The 19,107-nt window shown below is 39.7% G+C and overlaps 1 protein-coding gene across 1 annotated transcript; it reads right to left on the reverse strand.

Moving 5' to 3' along the window:
- Positions 1-11,927: 11,927 nt before the first annotated feature.
- Positions 11,928-18,939, reverse strand: LOC108110971 (phosphatidylinositol 3-kinase regulatory subunit gamma). The gene is given in 4 exon segments (XM_017220272.2): positions 11,928-14,908; positions 14,910-15,075; positions 16,983-17,868; positions 18,418-18,939. Coding segments are annotated over 4 exon segments (1,518 nt in total). The 5' UTR covers positions 18,419-18,939; the 3' UTR covers positions 11,928-14,443.
- Positions 18,940-19,107: the final 168 nt, after the last annotated feature.

Raw genomic sequence — 19,107 nt, forward strand, 5'->3', positions numbered from 1 at the left:
CGGCAGGGAACTCTTGACCCGAGCATTATCGAGTAGCTTTAAATAGACATCCGGTGCTGGTTTCGCAACTTGAATGAACTGAGCTGTGTGGTTTCTCGGTGTGGCATCGTCCACAAAGCAGGAGCCCAGAATGACAGCTTATCCATAAGTGGATATAGAAGAAAAGTGGCACGTGACTTCTGGGCTAATACTTTCTTAATTTCTTGTTATAGCAACTTTCGTCATGTCCGCCGGGGAAAACCAAAGCTAAAACAGAAACAGTAACTAAAATAGAAACAGATGCACCCAATGAAAATGTAAGCAAAACTTTTAGCAACAGTCCAAGGACAGCCACATTGAGTTATCCAACAAGAATACACTCAGGAAATCACTTTGAAAGGATTTTATTTTCCGTTTTTATGGTGCAATTTAAAGACATTTTATCGAAATGAAAACCGTCATTAACAACTTCAAATTGAATCCCCATTGAATTCCATTATAAAGCATCTATTAATATAGTTTTAGTTTTTGGGAAAATAGAATCCACAGTATTCTAGTCTTCACTCTTAAACCCATTTCGAAAGTAATTTGTTTGTATTCGTTGCTTAGGCAAATTGAATTTGCAATTTATATTGGCGTTTTTCCTGCCATTTTCTGTTTGAAATCGATTTTCGACATCGCACAGACTGCCAAAGGGAAGTAATTAAGCATTTTCATTCTGTTTATGTTCCGACTACTTTCGAGTGTATTCGTAGTATTCGTATTTGTGTGCGGCAAATGGCTTTCGAGTCGATATCAAAAATTGTTATCGTAAGTGGAATGAAAAATGCGGGAGATGCCTGCTCGATTTTCCTCATTTCCATGCTTCCGTCGCTTCTTTTTACTTTGCAAATCGTTTTAAGTGTTTTATGGCAAACAGGCAAAAAATTTATTGCAGTCAATTTGAAGATGTACCCCATGTACTGGGAAAGGTGGGCGGCTGCGGGTTGGAGGGCGGTAGATTCAGGACCTATTCTGGGAATACGCAACGGAAATCTCAGCGGCAACACACAGATTACAAGTGACTTTTCCGCATCGTTTTCCTGTGTTAGAAAAAGAGAGAAAGAGCTAGCCCATGAATCATGTATGCGACGGAAACAGAACAAAACGCTTTGCTTCAGCCCCCTCCGACGTTCCACGCCCACTGACCCCCTTTTACCACGAAGCCTTCGGCAGGGAAAGCATCATAAATCAAAACGGGAGTCAAAGCTTGTTTTGCCAGCTTACATCCAAAGGTTAAATGTTGATTTATGTTGCAGGCCTTAGCGTACTTGCTATTGGCTTGTTGCAGGCTTCCATTTGATCTGAGTCGAATTTATTGATCCGCTAGTTATATGTTGCACACCGAAAATAAACATAATATTCAAACTTACAATTATATTTTTTTTAAACGACAGAGTTAAGCGTTTAACTACGTCCACCTAAGTGACCCTTTAGCTCGTACACAAATTTTCCGAATGAATGAGTTTCCACCATGAGACTGGGCTCTCCTTCGAGCTTCTTCACCACCATTTCCGGTAAAGTACGGAAGTTGCTTGTCAAACGGCAATCTTCCCTAGCAACACACTTCCACTCACACAAACACGATAATCAAATCAAGGCGCCAGCTATTCGGTTAATGTACATGGCAGCAACGTCGGAAAAAGCAGGAAAAATGTTGGGTAAAGAGAAGAGGATGCGGGTCCAGGAGAAAGTTAAAACTGAAGCAGGTGAGACCCGAAAGATAAGACCTCTAAGGGTAAAGATAGGCGGAAGGCAACAGCATTTTTGTAGCATGCTTTTTAGAGCGACAGTTTTCCACTTTCTCTCATTTTGCCGCGCGGAAATTGCAGCGACTGCCTGTGGCACTTTGTATGTGTGTGTGTGTGCCGACTATAATTTTATTTGTGGTACATAAAACTTTTCCAGGCTTCATCTCTTTGCGCCAAGACGATGCGAAGGCCAGAGAGAATCACATTAAACTAATTGCTTTAGCTTGTCGTTGCTTTTGCTTCCATTGTTTCTGCTGCTGTTGTCGAGTGTTTGATTGTTAGTGCTTTTAGGCAGCGCAAATTATATTTGCTTGTATACTAAAATGGTCTCTGTTCGCATTTGGCAGCCATTAAAAATTGAAAAACCACTGACACACACACACACTCCTGGACTCATTTTGTCAGGCACTTTGAGTGTCGTTAAACTAAACGTTCTAAGAAAACCAAATTTTCTTATCATAATCTTCCTGCTCTTGCTCCAGTCTTAGGTAAGTAAGTATGGTAACGGTTCAATATTGTTTCAAAGATGATGATTTTTATTGCTTTAGTAAATTATTTAAGTACCCAAATAAAACAGTGAGCTTGGGCCCATTTCTTACCTCTGTTACTTTCGAATCTTTTAATATTCAAAATTAATTTGTATTCATCCTCTTGACCATTTACATTCTTCAAAAGGAATGAATATTGTTTAGATGAATAAAAAAGATTTTTAAAGCGTTTCCCTTACAAAATTGGTGGCCTCAATGCAAAATTCTTGGCCGAGTTTTCTTTTATTCCCACCATGTTTTTCCTTCTACTTTTCTTTATGTACAGAAAATTCATCATTCAGAGAGCAGATGAGGGTTTGGTGGTTGCAAGTCAACAACTTGCCGGCCCTTGGGCGCTCAGAAGTCGCTCATATCGGTAGTATAAAGTACACAAATAAATAAAAATATAAACCATTGGACAGGCCTGAGGAAAGGGAAAACGGGTGAGCTGTGGGGGTGTGTCGAAAGAAAAACAAAATTAAGTTCAATGACACCCCAAAACAACAGCTCCCGGCAGTAAATTCGAGTTCTAAAATGTTTTTGGCTGTTCTTGTTTAAAACCTTCGTCAACGACAAGCTGAGTTCTCCTCAGGATCCTAGAAAAAGGCCTAAAGTACGCCCCATATTTATGTGTGTGTGTATAAGGGCGCCTCCAATTGGAAAACTTTTGTTATGCTTTTCATTCGGGGATTTCTTTATGCGGGGTGAGCAAACTGGCATTCATTTAATTTTATTTGGAGTTAGCGACCCGGACCTGCCCCACCTCTAACCTGATGGATAATGCCCGTCGATAGGCAAATTGTGAAAATATTGACAAAACAATTGTTTTCGATTGCACGCGATGTAATCCTCTTTTCTCACCTCACTTTTGGCCACCCCTATACCATCATCTTTGGCAGTTGTGTGTCTAAATGTTTTATTTTTAACGCGGTGAGTTCAATGCTTGATTGGCCTCCAGCAAAGTGCAAAATCAACCAAGGGAAAGTGAAATTCGGAAAGTTCAGAAATAGAGGCATACTTTTGGGGCCTTGACTGCTACGAATTGGAGATATGGAAAAAAGCCTTTTAAATCAAAATTTAACACATTGTTCTATAATATTAAAATTATATAGTGTTATATGATATCTAAAATGATATAAAGACACTCAATTCGTTCAACTTTATTCACTAATAGATCACAATCTATACTTGTCATTATCATGATGGATAACTATCCATATAAACTGTACGATACTCGCAATTCAGTCTGGTTCTGCGACTCAGTACCATCATCACCACCTGCACCACTTGAAACGCCATAAATCGTCTGCCACTGCCATGGATTCCGATTACAGCTAATTGCTCGACTAACTGCACGTCGGATAACCAAAATAAACAAATTAATTGCTTAAGTTATGTGCATTCTGCTGTTAATTTGTTTGCTAGGCACTTCGATTACGCAGATACCTACTTTACACCTACCTCCCTCCCCAGAGGCGCACTCGTTCGATCTGATTGCGGCAAGCTAGATCCGTCAAGTTTTGACAGCTTTCCCCGCTAGTTGTGGTCATGCATAATCATGCAAAGAAAGCTGAGGTAAGGGGTAGAATTTGACACAAACTAAATTCATTTTTGGCAGAATATGATAATTATTAATTAAAACTGTGTTTCAGTTTCACCGCAAATAAACTCAGATAAGGACACGAGATTAAACACGCACAAATATATTTTCTTCATACGAGCAGGATTTAATAAGATTAGGTAAGGAACTTCCTTTTATGAACTTCTTACTAGAAGCTATGATTATTTAATCAAAATAAATTTCTTCGAAATACCAACATGAAACAATGTAAAACTTTTTAGAACAACACTTTGTTCAGCATATCGCGGTTCTTCCGCACTCGTGAACTCAGTAATCGCAATTCGGTTTTGTATCGCTCATTATCAACAGCAACCACCAGAAATAATCTGCAAGCTCTCATTCATATTCATAGAATCTCCCCCATTCAGCTCCCCACATCATCTTCAGCTCCCGTTTACCGAACTCGTATCTCGGATCCCATGCGAAATTCATACTTCATTATGAATACCTATTACTCGATAGCAAAAAGGTATATTATGTCCTAATCGACCATGAGATGCTTGAATATTTTTAAAATCGGTACAATATATAATGAAGTTTTTAAATTTAAACTGATTGAAGAAAGCTTCAGAGTATTGAACTTTACTAATGGGTATCTATAGCCGCAGTAGTCGACAACGGCATTACTTCTTGTTTTTCATTTATAAGACTTCTGCCAGAGACAAACTCTGCGCACAAATTTCGCCTTTCTTTTTCATTTTTATCGCGCTTTTATCTAGTTTGTCAACGTTATCGGGGAGCAGCAACAGCACTGAGAGCAGGAGTAGAATCTCCCCCTAGAAAACACCAACCCCACCCGTCCCGTAGTTCTCCGTCGGTAGTCCGACGTATTAGATTTGACGCTTCATTATAATAATAGATCGTTGTGTGTTGTGTATAACCAAGAGCAGCCAGATGGGATCCACACAGCGAGAAAGCGGCAATGCAATAGATTTAGGTACGTTAAGCAACATATATAATCAAAATCAGTAGGAAATACAAGAAGTGCAAATCCATTTTTATCGTTATTATTATTAAAAGGAGTTTAAAGGTTTAAGTACCGCAGAAGTTTGCAACTTTCGTATATACATTAAAAAAGGATAAGATGGAAATTAACATTTCAAAACCATTGAGTTGAACAAACATGTAAGAACGCTTTTCGCCAGTGTTCTGTCCACAATAGTTGAATAATTTTCAGCGTATCCAACGCTGCGTATGCGCGACTTTTATTCAGTTTTGCAGAAGCGCGTTGGCGGCTGCTAAATAATTAATGAGCAGCCTCAAGTGGTAAAATGGTTGAGGCAGGAAGGGCAAGGGAATGGAGAGATGAAAATAGAGAGTAGAGATGGAAAACGAGTGGAAGTGGAGCCGGATGGCCATGCCAGCATAATGAGCCAAACACACACCCACGCAGGCTAATTGTCCCGCTGGCGCTCGTGTCCTTTAACGCCTTAATTGTGTTTGAATGATTGAAACTAGCGGCCTTTGAGAGGCCTCTAAAGTGGGAGACGGAGGCGTGGTGCAGCAATCAAGTGGGATAATTGCATATCAGTGGTGCAGCTGATGCCTCGACTTGATAAATAGCTCGAGTGCCAACTGAAACAGGATCCAACTAAACACATAAGGACATGCTGCAAAATGGAAGCGGGAAAGCGGATATGCAGTGGGTTGGCAGCTTAAAGCTAATTGGCTGACCGAGTGGACGTGATATCTGATGCTCTGCTTGTTGGTTCTTCCAACTTCGAATTTATAGCCCAAATTGGCCTTAACCTGATTATACTTGATGCAATATTATCCAGTGATTCCCTTTCAAATGGACGGTGCTAATTGGTATTGAAGTTAGCTTAACCGAAATACATATTTATTAAATTTACTAATGATAATATCACTATTTTAGTCTTTAGTCTCATTGAGTAAATATCTTTTTCAGTTTAAGGATTAAACAACTCTATTAGCAATCTTATTTTTGACATTTTCATTATTTTTAGATAGTAGCGACTTCCAATCATAAGCTAGCTTCGCGTGAGTCACGCGCGACCTAGTGAAGCATTATCTGCCCGGTTCTCAGATTTCCACAGCCAACAATTGTATCTCAAAGATTTTTTGATACGCGCCACGCCACGCGCTCGTTACGAGTTCAAGTACAACCGGCGACGGTAACGGCGACGCAAAATCATTGATAAACACCCCACGTCCCTGCCACAGATCACTAGCTGAGCTGTCGACACAGATCTTTCAAGTTTTCCAAGCCAAAAGCGAAGCATTATAACTTGAAAAGGAACGAGAATGGGACCGAGTCATAACAAATATTTTGGTGAAGCTAAAAAATCGACCAGTTTGCTATAAACAGGCACGAGGGAAGAGGAGAGAGGCCAACAGCATTTCTCGGCACAATTTTCAATTGGGCAGCCGTGAAAAAAAGATGTTGAACAAATAAATTGAATGAGATTGTATTTTGATTTAATTTGTGTGCGTGGTGCTGAAATCGAGAAACGTATTCCCCCGGCCACGAAACTTCCTGGTAAATCCGTCGATTGAAAAGGTTCTTTTTACTGAGTTACCTGTGCCAACTTTGACTTTCAGATGAAAACTTCGTTGAGAGCAATTTGAATTTCGTAAGCGGCGAAATTTCAATTACAGATTTTGCACCCGTCGGCAGAGGAAGATGAACTTTTTAATGGTTGGGGGACTTTAAATTGGATTTATTCTTTAGTTTTAGTTTTAGCTGTAGTTTTTAACTGTTCGGCTTAGTCACATTGCACAGATACGAACAAACACACACGCACACGGCTGCTGCAGATACGAATGCGGGTTCTGGGATCCGGAGAGGGGTTCCTCTACAAAAAAATCTCGGGAAGTTTTCCGGCGAAATCTTCCGCTGACACGTCCAAACGGTTCGGCGAGCGACGAATGTCTGTTGGGAAAATCTACGTGGAAATCTGAATGCTGCCTAAAATGCAAAAGCGAGAGAGCAGAAGCTTATTTTTCTCTCTTGGCGAAGGCGAACTACTGTTCTACAGCACTTTTTTCGTACGCTTGCAAAATGTCAAATTGTAAATAAACGAAAAACTCAAAGCAAAACTGTTATACTAAACAGCAAACAGTGGCGTATTCAAAGGCCAAGTTGGGTGAAATAGGGTAAAAGTTTCGCATAACCTGCTGGAATTTATTTTAAGCTTGGGGAAAACGTAAATAATTCAGTCCCACAAAATTTAAAATTCGAAATAATTGTAGGCAAAATTATTCTTTCAAGTTCTGTGCTCTAGTATGATACCCTCCCGCAATTTAGCCACCGCCCTAGTCTTGCGAATCCGGGTGGGTCCCGCCACCATAAACCCCCTTGACCCATAGAATCTATAAGGAAAATGTTATAAAAGAGCTTTTGCCATGTTACACACTTCCGTAACATTTTCTCTGTTCTCCGAGAACTTCTCTCTTTTCGACAAGCTTTCTCTCAGCGTTGCAAGGGTTTGTTGCTGTTTTAGGAAAAGCATTCGCGACGAAATATTCTTCTTTTGATAAGAGGAAAACAGTTTCGCCACTGTATGGGAATTGTTCTTCAGAGAGGAAGTCAAGCAGGGAAGACTTTTCAAATAAACAAGCCAGCCGGGCTTCCCTCTAACCAAACCAAACGCAAAACCCCTTGGCCACCTATAAACGATAATAGTTGCTAAATAGTTTGACAAAACCTTCAGAGGTACCTGGCGAATGGGTTGCTGTTTAAGCCTCACATCCCCCAATCAGCATCTTAAACGGTCACAAAATCAAATTAAAATTGCCAATTTTGGCGATGGTGAGCGGGCCTCTCCTCGATTTGAATTTAAATTTCTGGATTGTTTGACTCTGCCAAATGCAGCCGGAAATTTTTATATATTTATTTAATTTTAATGCCCCGCCATACGACGTACGTGAGTACAGCGTCAAATTGTCCGGACTCGAATCGCGCGCATGTGCCACGAAAAAAAGAGGAACGAAAACAATCGACAACAGGGAGCCCAGTTCTGACTCCTCTAATACCCTTGCCCCTATACCACACAACGTGATATTGCGGTAGAAAATTAGTTTTAGTCATAGTGATTTTAAGTTAGGTAACCAGACATTTTACCCGCAAAAGGAAAGGAAGGAAATGCCTTTAACATTTGAAAAATTACGTCCCAATCTGCTTTTGGAAAATTATTATAATCAAACGCCTGAGCAGTCTAATACACCCTTAATCACTTAAAATGTAGGGTAAACAAATTCGATGCTGAAAATCGGAAAAAGAAAATCACAGATCGGTCAAAAAAAGAAGGAAAATATGTCTGCGCAGAGAGGCAGCGGGAAATATGACATCCAATACGCGCAAAACATTGCAGACTTGACCCACATATTTCGGAGGTGGTTCTCAGCATTTTCTTTTCCCCCATTTTTATATTTTCCGCTTTTCCCCGAGAGTGATTGACAAGGTGATACAAATGCCTCAGAATCTCTCTCCGTATCCGTGAGATACGTTTTTTTGTTGCCTCCACAGAGGCGAAAGTTGCAAGATGCTTCTTCCCCTATTCCACCCCCTTCATTTTGTTCGCTTGATTGATTGCGGCTCAGCGTCCTCAAGGTCACTCTATGGACTACAAAAGATATTCAAAAGGTGGTGACCGAAGGGGGAGAGGAGAGGGTGACTCACGCCAAACTTCGCATTGGGGAATGAACTTGGGGGCATAATCTTTGAAAGCGGCCATAAGATCGATAAACAGGCATAAACTTCAACAAGTTATGGCAACTAGCAATTTTCATTCGACCATAAAATGCGGGAGAGCAGCCTCACATGGTATCGCATGGCATTCCATTCCCTGCAATCCCTAGATCCCCAACTAAATAAATTTCAAATTGTTTATTTTCTTCCAAACAAATCAGCCTCCATTAAAAACAGCGAGCAGAAAATTTTAAATCCAAATAAAACATTAACATCCGGTGGGAATTCAGCGGCACAAATTCATGCCACTGTTCCACCCAATGTGCCCACTGTACGTGGGTGGTTGTTGTTCCTATTGTTGTTCTGGGTGGTTTGCCTTTGAAGTGGGGATTTACAGGTGTTTAATCTGCCAGTCGGTTTGTTTACAAAGGTCATGAGTTCCCAGGCGAATGTAGCCAAATCAAACTTTTCGGAAAGCCGATCCACAACAAAAAATGGCAGTTATTTTCAGTTACATCGAAACTAATAAGGCAAAACTTTACCCTGTAATATTGGTATTCATGTTCCACTTGTTCAAAGAATTTACATAAGACCTACACAAAAGACATTTCCATGATAATTCCTTAATAATCGAGTCTACTTATCAGTCTGGTGCTGCGGTAGGTTGGTGGTTTGCTTTTGTGGAGCAATTTAATAAAACCGAAAGACAAGCAACCCAGCGAAGAACAAGCCATTGCAAACTGGGAATGAAAAGAAATGAACATTTTACGTGATTCCGAATAAAAATACCGGGGAACTTTGTTTGCCAAATGCAACAAATAAAAGAACACATGAAATCAAAACAAGGCGTCTTTAAAAAATCTTATTTGATTTATTTTTAAAGCCATAATGACGTCGCCATATCGGATCGAACCGGGTTGTAGTGTGGATATTTTTCGGGTCTGTTTGTGAACACGAGCATACTATAACGGAGGGCGGTTTGGGGTTAAGTTGTGGGTGCTGGAAAAGGAATTTCCTGCGCTAAAACGTTTAATTTATTAATGAGATTTATTTATAGAGCGTTGAACGATGAGTGGGCAGGTAAAAGGATTAATTGGGGGTGCTGTAAGGGCGACCAGCGTGTGGTAGTACGAAAGGAATAAACGGGAGGTCAGGGGTGAAACCCTACCTTCCTCTCTCATACTTCGTAGTGACGCGTGTTTATTGTAATTAAAGATATGTACAATATGTGCTGCCACTTTTATACACTTGTATTTAACGCACACCGCCATCCCTCGCCTCCTCACCAGTGCCTCCAAATTTTCATTCGGCTTTTAATGGCGCCTGGGTGCGGCCCACAAAAATTATTTACAACGTGTTGTTTTGGTTTTTTGTTGTTGTTGCACCAGGGGTTGAACAGAGTGTGGCGGATAGGTGGCGGTTAGGGTGTGGAGGTGTAGGGGGAGTAGGACAGTCGAAGTGGAAGAGGCGGCACATGTACGGTAAGATAATGACAGAATTATGAGAATACAACAACAACGATATTTAATTATTCGTGTTTTTAACAAGTGTGTCAATTTATGAAGCTCGGAATACTTTCAATATTCAGGTTTACTTGTGAAGGGTAAGAAATTTACCAAGTAATTATGACTGTATTATGATTAACACCATTTGAATATAAAAATTTCACTGTTTGATTAGGAATCTTCGAAGATTTTATTCTCCGAAGAGAACGAAAGAGTTTTGATTGCCATCTGCTCTTTAGCATTATCTGTTAAACCGGGCCGCCCCCTGCCTCCCGCGTTCCTCCCAGCCCTCTTAACCCCTAAGCGCCTGATAAGCTTCGCACAAAAGCAAGGCAATGAGATCACTCCCACTGATCGATTACGCCTCTCACTGCTCCCGGCCCGCCACCCACAGCTGACCCCCACCACTCCCGGCAGTAAATAACTGAGATTACGGCATCTCAAAGCTCAGAGCCGATCAGCCTAAAGAGAAAGAAATAGGGCGAACGAGCACCTGCCTTCGTTTTCTAACGCCGTGTTATTCAATAATTTGTTTGCGTTTTTCAATCTTGATTAATTTGCTTGCGCACGCACACACACGCACTTGTCTCGATGTCTTATGTGAGAAGTTGATAGAATTAAACACATTTAATTACCTGAGCGAGAGGAGAGCCAAAAGCGGAGCTTTTCCGGAGCGAGCGAGAGCGCGACGCACTGTTATGAAGTAATAATGCAAAACAAAAATTAAGAGCTGAACCCAAAGAATCGTTGTTGTTTTTCAAAAAAAAAACTTTTTTTGCGAATTCCTTTTTTTTTTTTGCTAATGTTGTTTTTGTTATTTTTTTATTGCAGCATCACCTAGCAATCACAAAGCGCAAAGTCACACGCTGCATTTGTTTTGGTCTATTTTAGTTACTAGCTCCCAGCACTTTTCTTTGATTTATTATCTCTCCCGTTTGTTTTTCAACATTCCAAAACGACGAAATGCCCCGGAGATGTGTCAACAATTCAAAATAAAAAAACAAACCCGAAAGGCCAAAAACGCGACTGAAAAAAATGCTGAAGCGCTGCCCGAAAATCTGTTGATTAGTGTAGCCGTAAGCTGCATGGTTGGAAAATACCAAACTGGACTGTAAATCCAGCTGTTCAAGTCGCAATGTTCAGACTTCAGCTTATTTCTAGCTTGATTGCGATGTCTTGTAAAACTGCCAGCTGGATATGTGTTTAAGCGTGAAGCTATTTACGCATGGAAATAAAAACAAAAGATAATAATGAAATAATTGAATTAAAAAATAATTTTTTAGCACAGCAGCCATCTACTTAAGCGAAGCAATTATTGTCAGCACGATGTGCCAGCGGTGCAAAGCTGGCTGGTACAAAACATAATTGAGCGGGCTTTTCAAAAAATTTGTTTCGTTTGTAAACTTAAGAATAATTATCTCCTATATTGCGATAGATTATTCTATTGCTGTAAATTTTATAAACCATCAACGAATTCTATACAAAGTCTGGAACTTAATCAACCATACATCATTTCTTGGATCAATAGTTGAGCGATTAAAAATATTTTTCAATCACTTTAATTGGTATCTACAAATAATGACACCGCACGCTATTTAGATCTCTGATTTCTAGGGCCCTCTATTACGATTCTTAAAATCGGAAACCAGTCACTGATGCAGAGCATGCTTTCAGCCAAACAATCGGCACACTCGTGATACTTGCTTTTTTCCTTTTTTGTCCAGCTCAGCGGTTTACCATCGATAAAGGTTCATTGAAAGCAGAAACCCAGATCGAAATATCGCGAAACCCGAAACCACCGAAAGGTTCGATGTTTTTGGTGGCTGGGATTGCGATGCGAACTACTCGTAAAGGTTGTTTTTCTTTCGGTTTTATTATGTTTTGTTTTTGTTTGTGTTATTTACGAACATTCTTTTTAGACACAAACACAAGTACATACAATGTTTTCTTTGTTTTTTTCGTCTCTTTAAAAAACTTCTACAAAAAATGGTTGTTGTTGTTTCGGTTGTGTTTGCTGTTAGCGCTTAAAGATCTAAAACATATAGCCTAAGATCTACAACATATAGCATTCTAGAACATACATATTAAATAGGTATGTATGTTTAAATATCTGTATATATATATATATATAAATATATATATATTCATATAAAAAAATACAACAAATTTTCAATTCGTTTCACATTTAGTTTCGTCGCCTTCCATTGCTATCATTTTTAATTCTTTTTGTTCCAGGCTGCGGCAGCAGACCTGAAGCAAAGATTGAAAAATTCACAAATATTTCCATTTAACATTTAGGTATGGCAAAAAGTGATCATCTATCAGCTATCAAACATAATTGATATCGATGAACCATGTTTAGAATACATTTAATCTTTCAATGCTACTGGTTTTTTGTTTTCCTTTTTTGTTTTGTTATAGCTTTGTTTGAAACGCATTTTACAAACTAATTTTAAAACTTATAAATACTACAACGTACGAGATCCGCCAAAATCTCATAGAATTTAAGCAAAGTGAAACACACAAGTTACAAGTTAAATAAATTAAATTAAGAGTTACTTGTAATCTATAGAATAATAATAGAAATATCTGTAATTCGCGATAGTGTTTGTGTGTGCTTGTAAGTGGATCGCTCGATTTCAATACCAATACGGGAAAAATGCAAACAGGAAGCTCGAAATGTTTTCAACTCGCTTAGAACATTAGGGTGGCACGGGAGAAAAAGGGAAAGCAAATGAAATACCTTTCCCAAGACAATTGTAACATTAATCAAATAGAAAGTTTTTATGTTTGCAGCTATTCTGAAGGTTGAAATTGGAGAAAATCATGTTTAATAAACTGTTAAGCTGAATTATAAGTTCGTTGGGAAAGAGTATTTCAGAAAACGCCTAGCAGGTGAGGTTAAACATTCAATTATAATTATATGCTAAATATCAGTTGTGTAAAAAGAAACTTAATCTGAATTTTTGCCTATTGCAGCGGTTTTTTATATATGGGCAACATTTTGTCTTTTTCCTGTTTCATTCCTTTTATATATTAACAAATGTTAAAAATGTAATTATTACAATTTTGATTGCACTTTGTTTGTGTGTTTGCTTGTTGCGGTTTTTTCTGTATCTGCATCTGTATCAGTGTATGTGTGTGTGAATTCACTTTCTTGAATTCATTCTTTCCTTTGTACATGAATTTTTCTTTGTTTAAACTCATTGTGTATGTGTTGTGTGTTATTATGAAAACTAGAGCTTTGTAATTGAACAAAAAATGGAAAAAAAAAAATTAAGGAGAATCACTATTTAGCAACAATTAACTGATCACATCGAGTAAACGTACGTAAATTTCACTTAAAACTACTTTAAATCAATCATAATATAACAACAAATATAAGAGCAATGGGTTGGTTCCCAATGGTGTTGCGGGGGTCGCTTATCAAAACCTTAAATCTGATTTCGAAAACGTTTCGCAAGCAGCTGCTCTTTTGTTTTGTTTTTATAATATTTACATGAACACGACACTGAAGAAATGCAGAAAATTTCTTCACAATCCTACGGCCCCTTTTAGACAACGCGCAGCGTGATAACAATAATAAGGGATACAGCAGAAGGCGTTGATACAACAACAGATAGCTTGACTTATCAATTATCACGTGAAATGATGGTTACAAAAAATATATATATCTGTATAAAATTATTCATACTCGTAATATTAATATAATTACTTCTCAATTAGAAATTTTCATTTTTCGACAAAAAGCTTCTATCAAGCTGTTATATATGATCACCAAATTGTTTACTCGTTTGTTTCTTTTTTCTGTTTTTGTTTCTGGAGCCTTCTGATTTTAAGGGGAAAGCGGCGGTCAGTTGGACTGCCAGCGCTATCCATCACACACAAAAAATAATCATGCACAGATATATAGCCTATTATATGCCGATGTACATACATTCTCAGCGGTGGCCGAAATAATAGCACTGCCGGTTAAGACTTGGTAATTGGTTTTACTTTGACTTGAACAGCTGACGCAGCTAAGGTAAAGGAAATATCTTTGTGACACGAATTTACCTTTCGGTTGAAAATATTTTCTTGGCAGTTGGGGTTACTAAACAACTAATCTGAATACGAGCTATCGAAAACAGACCTTACTAAACTTTATCTTTTACGAATATACGCTGAATACGGAATTTTTTACTTCTGTTATACATTCTAATGAAAGAATGCTGTTAACATCAAATCTAAGCGTGCGCTATTATTTGGCCAGCAACTGCGATTGTATCTAAAGATAGAGAGAGTTAGGGCTTTAGAGCGAGCTAAATGTAGAGATATATAGCTAGCCTGAGGTTAAGGGCTCATTCAGCAGGAGAATGGATGCACAGTTCCTATTGTGAAGTGCTAAAGTTTGAGGGCGAAATGGAGGAAAGGGCTGCCTCCGCCTCGTGGCTTCCGATTCCGTCCACCTCGTAGTGGTCACGAGACCTACTTGTTGGAATTGGAGCACTGCTGCCAATCATTGACAGCGGCTTCAGTGTGGCCGCCTGCTCGTACTCCAAGTCCATCTCCTCCTGCAACTGGGTTATAATTTGCTGCGGATTTTGCTTCCAGTACAAAACGGGCCAGCGCAACGTCGTGGTCAGCGTGTCGTTGTGCTCCTCCAGCGAATTGTTGGCGTAGTGCTCCACCAGCTTCTTCAGCGTTGGATATATATTGTAAGGGGCGGCAAATCCAAAGCCGCTATTCGTTTCGTATATAATGCAGTGTTGCACGATGTTCTTGCAGGCAATCGACAGAGCATAGTGTCCCGCGTCTCTAGCTCGAATCAGGAAAGTACCCGGTGGTGATCCCTTTCAGCAGCTCCTCCGCATCTCTGCGCTTGGCATCCTTCAACAGCCATAGGGATTCGTTGCTGTGCGGCTGATTCGACACTGTTTCGTGAAGTTGCAGCCACTTTTCAAATCCCATCTCGAGGATTGTCTTAAGATCGTCGTCCTTTAGGTTAAATCCTTTTAGGCGCCTGAAGATAAATAAGAACGGTGCCCGTAAGTTAGTAGAGCTCAAATCATTGCAAATGTATGTTTTCAGCTAACCAAGCATTAAGGAACACAATTGCAGGGTATTAAAATTGTTAGTCTAGCGCTTTTGTAAATTCTTAAACAATTTGAATCCTCCTTTAATCTAATAACTTTTTGTTGTATATATTTTCGTTAAGCAAGAGCACTGGCCTCCCCTTCAGTCCTATCCAACAATGAATTTTGAATAATGGCGATATCGATGGCTAATACCTATCGATGCTTCATCTAACCGTGTGCAATTTCAACTGACGGCGAAACTCCTGATAATCAAATGCGACTGCCGTGTCCGGCCGCCGCTCGGTCTACGAAGGTCTAGACCTGCGGGTTTCCGCATTACGATCGGACGATCAGGCAATCTGGGGGGCTCTTTGTTGCCGGCTATCCAGGTGACTAAGTTCCAAAGGCGTGATAAGCACAAGGCATAGTGATATCATGGATCATTGGAGCGATGAAATCAAGAGGGCAACACACCAAAACTTAATACCCGTGAAAAGACCGTATCTAATCTGGGAAAGGAATAGAGGAAGACTCTGAGGTTTTTATCTTATAAAAGTGGTAGCCAAATCTTTGTAAGTTTATAAAAATAAAATACGAAAGCCTTAGGGCCAGCAAAGGCATTGCAAAGAGCAGCCTAGAATTATACATTGGCAAGGTGGATATACATACATAGATGGAAAGAAGCTTGAATATTGATTAAGCATTTGGCAGACTTATTTATAATGTCTGATATGAACAGCTATCTTCAGCAAGCCGCTAGCCTTATCTAGAGGCCTCCATGTACCCTTCCACTTGGCTTTTTTTCTTCGCTGTCTCTCGCGCTTCCACACTCTAGGTAATACCCATAAAAACCCATAGCTTACTCAACGGTGACGTACTTCCATGTTTAAAGGCCTGTTGCTAGCCGAAAGTAGCATTTTGCCTATTGTTTTCGCCCTACAACCGAATTGCCTGAGATTATCGGAAACGTGGAGATGGGCCCGAAGTAACAAAGTAACTAACAAGCTTGAAAAATCATAGACAATGATGCAAAAAAACAAATCCCCATTGAAAGTAAAGATCTTAAAGATCTTAAAAACCAAATTGTTCTTAAATTAACAAGGGCCTATTTAATCCCATATTGAAATGCAAACACCTACCCTAAAAACTCTCGATAAGATATTCTCTATATTAAAAATATTATAATAAATTCTCTAACGTTTTAGCTATACACAAGTTGCCCCTCATACCCAAATGACCTTGATAAGGCAAAAATACTATATACTACTTCGCATACTTTGAAAAATGGCACATAATGATCCGATAAAGACTTCGATTTGGAGACCAAAATCCAAGACTCTTCAATCATTTAGATAAGCATGCCTTATACATAACCGTATATTCCAGTTCCGAGGGGGTTACTTATCGTCCACTCTAGCTGGGAATATATCTTACTGCACATGAGCAAATAAAATTATACTACGTACATATGAACTTCTTCAGAATAAAGTCCCGTTAGTGTTCCATTGAGGTGTTTTAATTATTTACAGCTAGTAAATAACTTTCCAAACCTTAATATTACAGAAAGTGGCATTGAATTGAAAAGGTGGGTAAACAGGCGCTTCGCTGGTTTAAAGAATTAAAAAGCTGTTGCCGTTATCAGTGTTATGCCCTTATTATCAGTTGTCGTATTGGTAAGACGAGCTGCCGACACTCTCAAGAAATGAGTTATTGGCTAAGACTAAAGTTCTCAATATCTTAATTTACATTGATTTCATTACATATTTTTAATAGTAGATCATTTAATTAAGTATCCCGAATCCGAATTTTCCCGAATAAGTATATTTGTATATATTATTGGGATATGACTTACTCAATATATTTGTCCTTGCGCAACTGCATAACTTGCAGTTCCGGCTTAAGGGCGTTGATCTGTCGCTCGAGAAGCAGCTCCTCCTTCTTCTTGTTCTCCATATACTGGTTAAGAACCTGCAACTTCGCCTGAAGCGCCTCGAGAAGATTAAGAAGAGCACGTTTGTTCTCTTGTAGACTTCGGCGAGCGTTGGCATTGGCTGCAGCAGCAGCGACTCCGCTACCTCCATCTCCGGGTCCTACCGCTTCAGTGGACAGGCCATCTGCAGGAACCTTCATAAAATTTTCATTGAGCTTAATCTGATTGCGGAATATTTTCTCTGTATTGCCGAAGACACTCTGGTGCAGCTTCTTCTCTTGCAACTCCTCCCGAATCGCATTGAAGGAGTTTCGCTTCTGTTCGAGATTTTGCTCTAGATTTTGCAGCTGCTGGCTGGTGCGTATGAAGTCGTTGCTCAATAGGCAGAGATCTCCATGCGGCTGCGACTCCTCATCCTCGCAGGTGCGCACTATCGGATTACTCAGCGTAATGTCCAGGGCCTTATTGTACATGCTCAGTGAGTTCTCTTTGTAGTGGTTGATCACCTCCACCACCGAATTGAAGAGATTCTTCTCTATGAAACCGTACTTACGGTCCATATGGCAGATCTTGATCAACTTCTCGCTTCCGTCCTTCATCAGGGTCAGAGTGTATTCGCCCTTTTTAGAGAGAGCGTCGCGCACCAAAAAACTGCCGTCCGGCTTTCCGTGCAGGATGTTTTTGGCCACTTCGCGTGATATCCGACCCCAATACCATGGTGCCAGACGCAGTTCTTCCTCATTGGGATCGACCAGCGATCCGGGCGCTTGCGGCCGCATTGTTGAGTAGTGCAGCGGAGAGGGTTGCACTGAAAAATACAAAATAATTATTGCACTAAAAAAATACAAGTCAAATTATTTATGTTTTATTGTTTCCAATAATCTAAGTATTTAATTTGTCTGTGATAAAAAAATATAAACAATTTTAAAACTGTTCCCAATCAACTTGTAATTACTTATTAATGTCATTAGATTACCATGGGTATTCCATATCCAAATAAAATTAAAAATTGTGATCAAAAATGTAATGCCGTGTGTAAAATAATATATTTAAATTAAAAAGCTGTATATAAAGCATAGACAGCTGCAAAAGAAGTAACATTTCTAGATAAATCGATTTCTTGGCAAGAAACGTTATTTAAGGGCCTCAATTGCTTCCCAATCCATTAATAAATATTGGCCACATATTGCTCCCAGCAAAAGCAAAAGCAACTTTGTGTAAAATTGAGGCATGTAATCGCTGGCGTCCCGGCTCTCTCTCTCTCCCTCTCTGTCTCGCCCCCGGTCGCACGGCTAGCGCCCTCCCGCTTCAGAGCACTCTAGCCTGTTGCCAAGCGCCCCTAAGTGCAAAAACTTACTTTTTGTGGCTGTTGTGGGGTTTTCAATGGGTCAAAATTGTTGCGTTCCGATACTTGAGTGGACGAAAACACTGGATCTGATTTGGATTTTGGGTTGCAGGGACTATTCGCTCGTCGGTTCGCTATTTAGCTATATTGCTATAGCTCACCACCACCAGCGAATAGAGCACATCTTTCTATATTCTCGGTTTCGCGATTCGACGGAACACACACACTCGCACGCACACACGCACCCACACCAACGCACACGACGGACACTACGACACTCTGGTTAAAAAAATGGTTGGCTTAAGGTTTGGATTTTTAAGCTTATTAAGCAGTTCTTGGCTCTTCCCGTTGGTGTGATATTTTAGAACTGCAACTTGTTTAACAAATTCTTGTACAAAGCTTTTGGACGTCGCAAATCACGGTTTAATCACAATATATCAGCACACCATTTTTTCGGGTAGAAATCGTGCGGTGTTGTACAGCGCTGTTGTTGCCATGCTGCCCACAGGTCCTTTCCAGCACTGTCCGTTTCCTGTGTTGGTCAGGGCGAAACTACGTTACGGTGAGAGCAAATGACGTAATTACTGTTACAAAGAAAACCGAAAACGGAATATTGTATATAACAAAAATTAAATTGTTGAAAGACGTATATTTATATTTAAAAAATGAGAAATTGACTTAAAAAGCAATTACTTTTCTGAG

Source organism: Drosophila eugracilis, unplaced genomic scaffold, assembly GCF_018153835.1.
Source record: "Drosophila eugracilis isolate 14026-0451.02 unplaced genomic scaffold, ASM1815383v1 contig_2152, whole genome shotgun sequence".
Lineage (NCBI taxonomy): Eukaryota > Metazoa > Arthropoda > Insecta > Diptera > Drosophilidae > Drosophila > Drosophila eugracilis.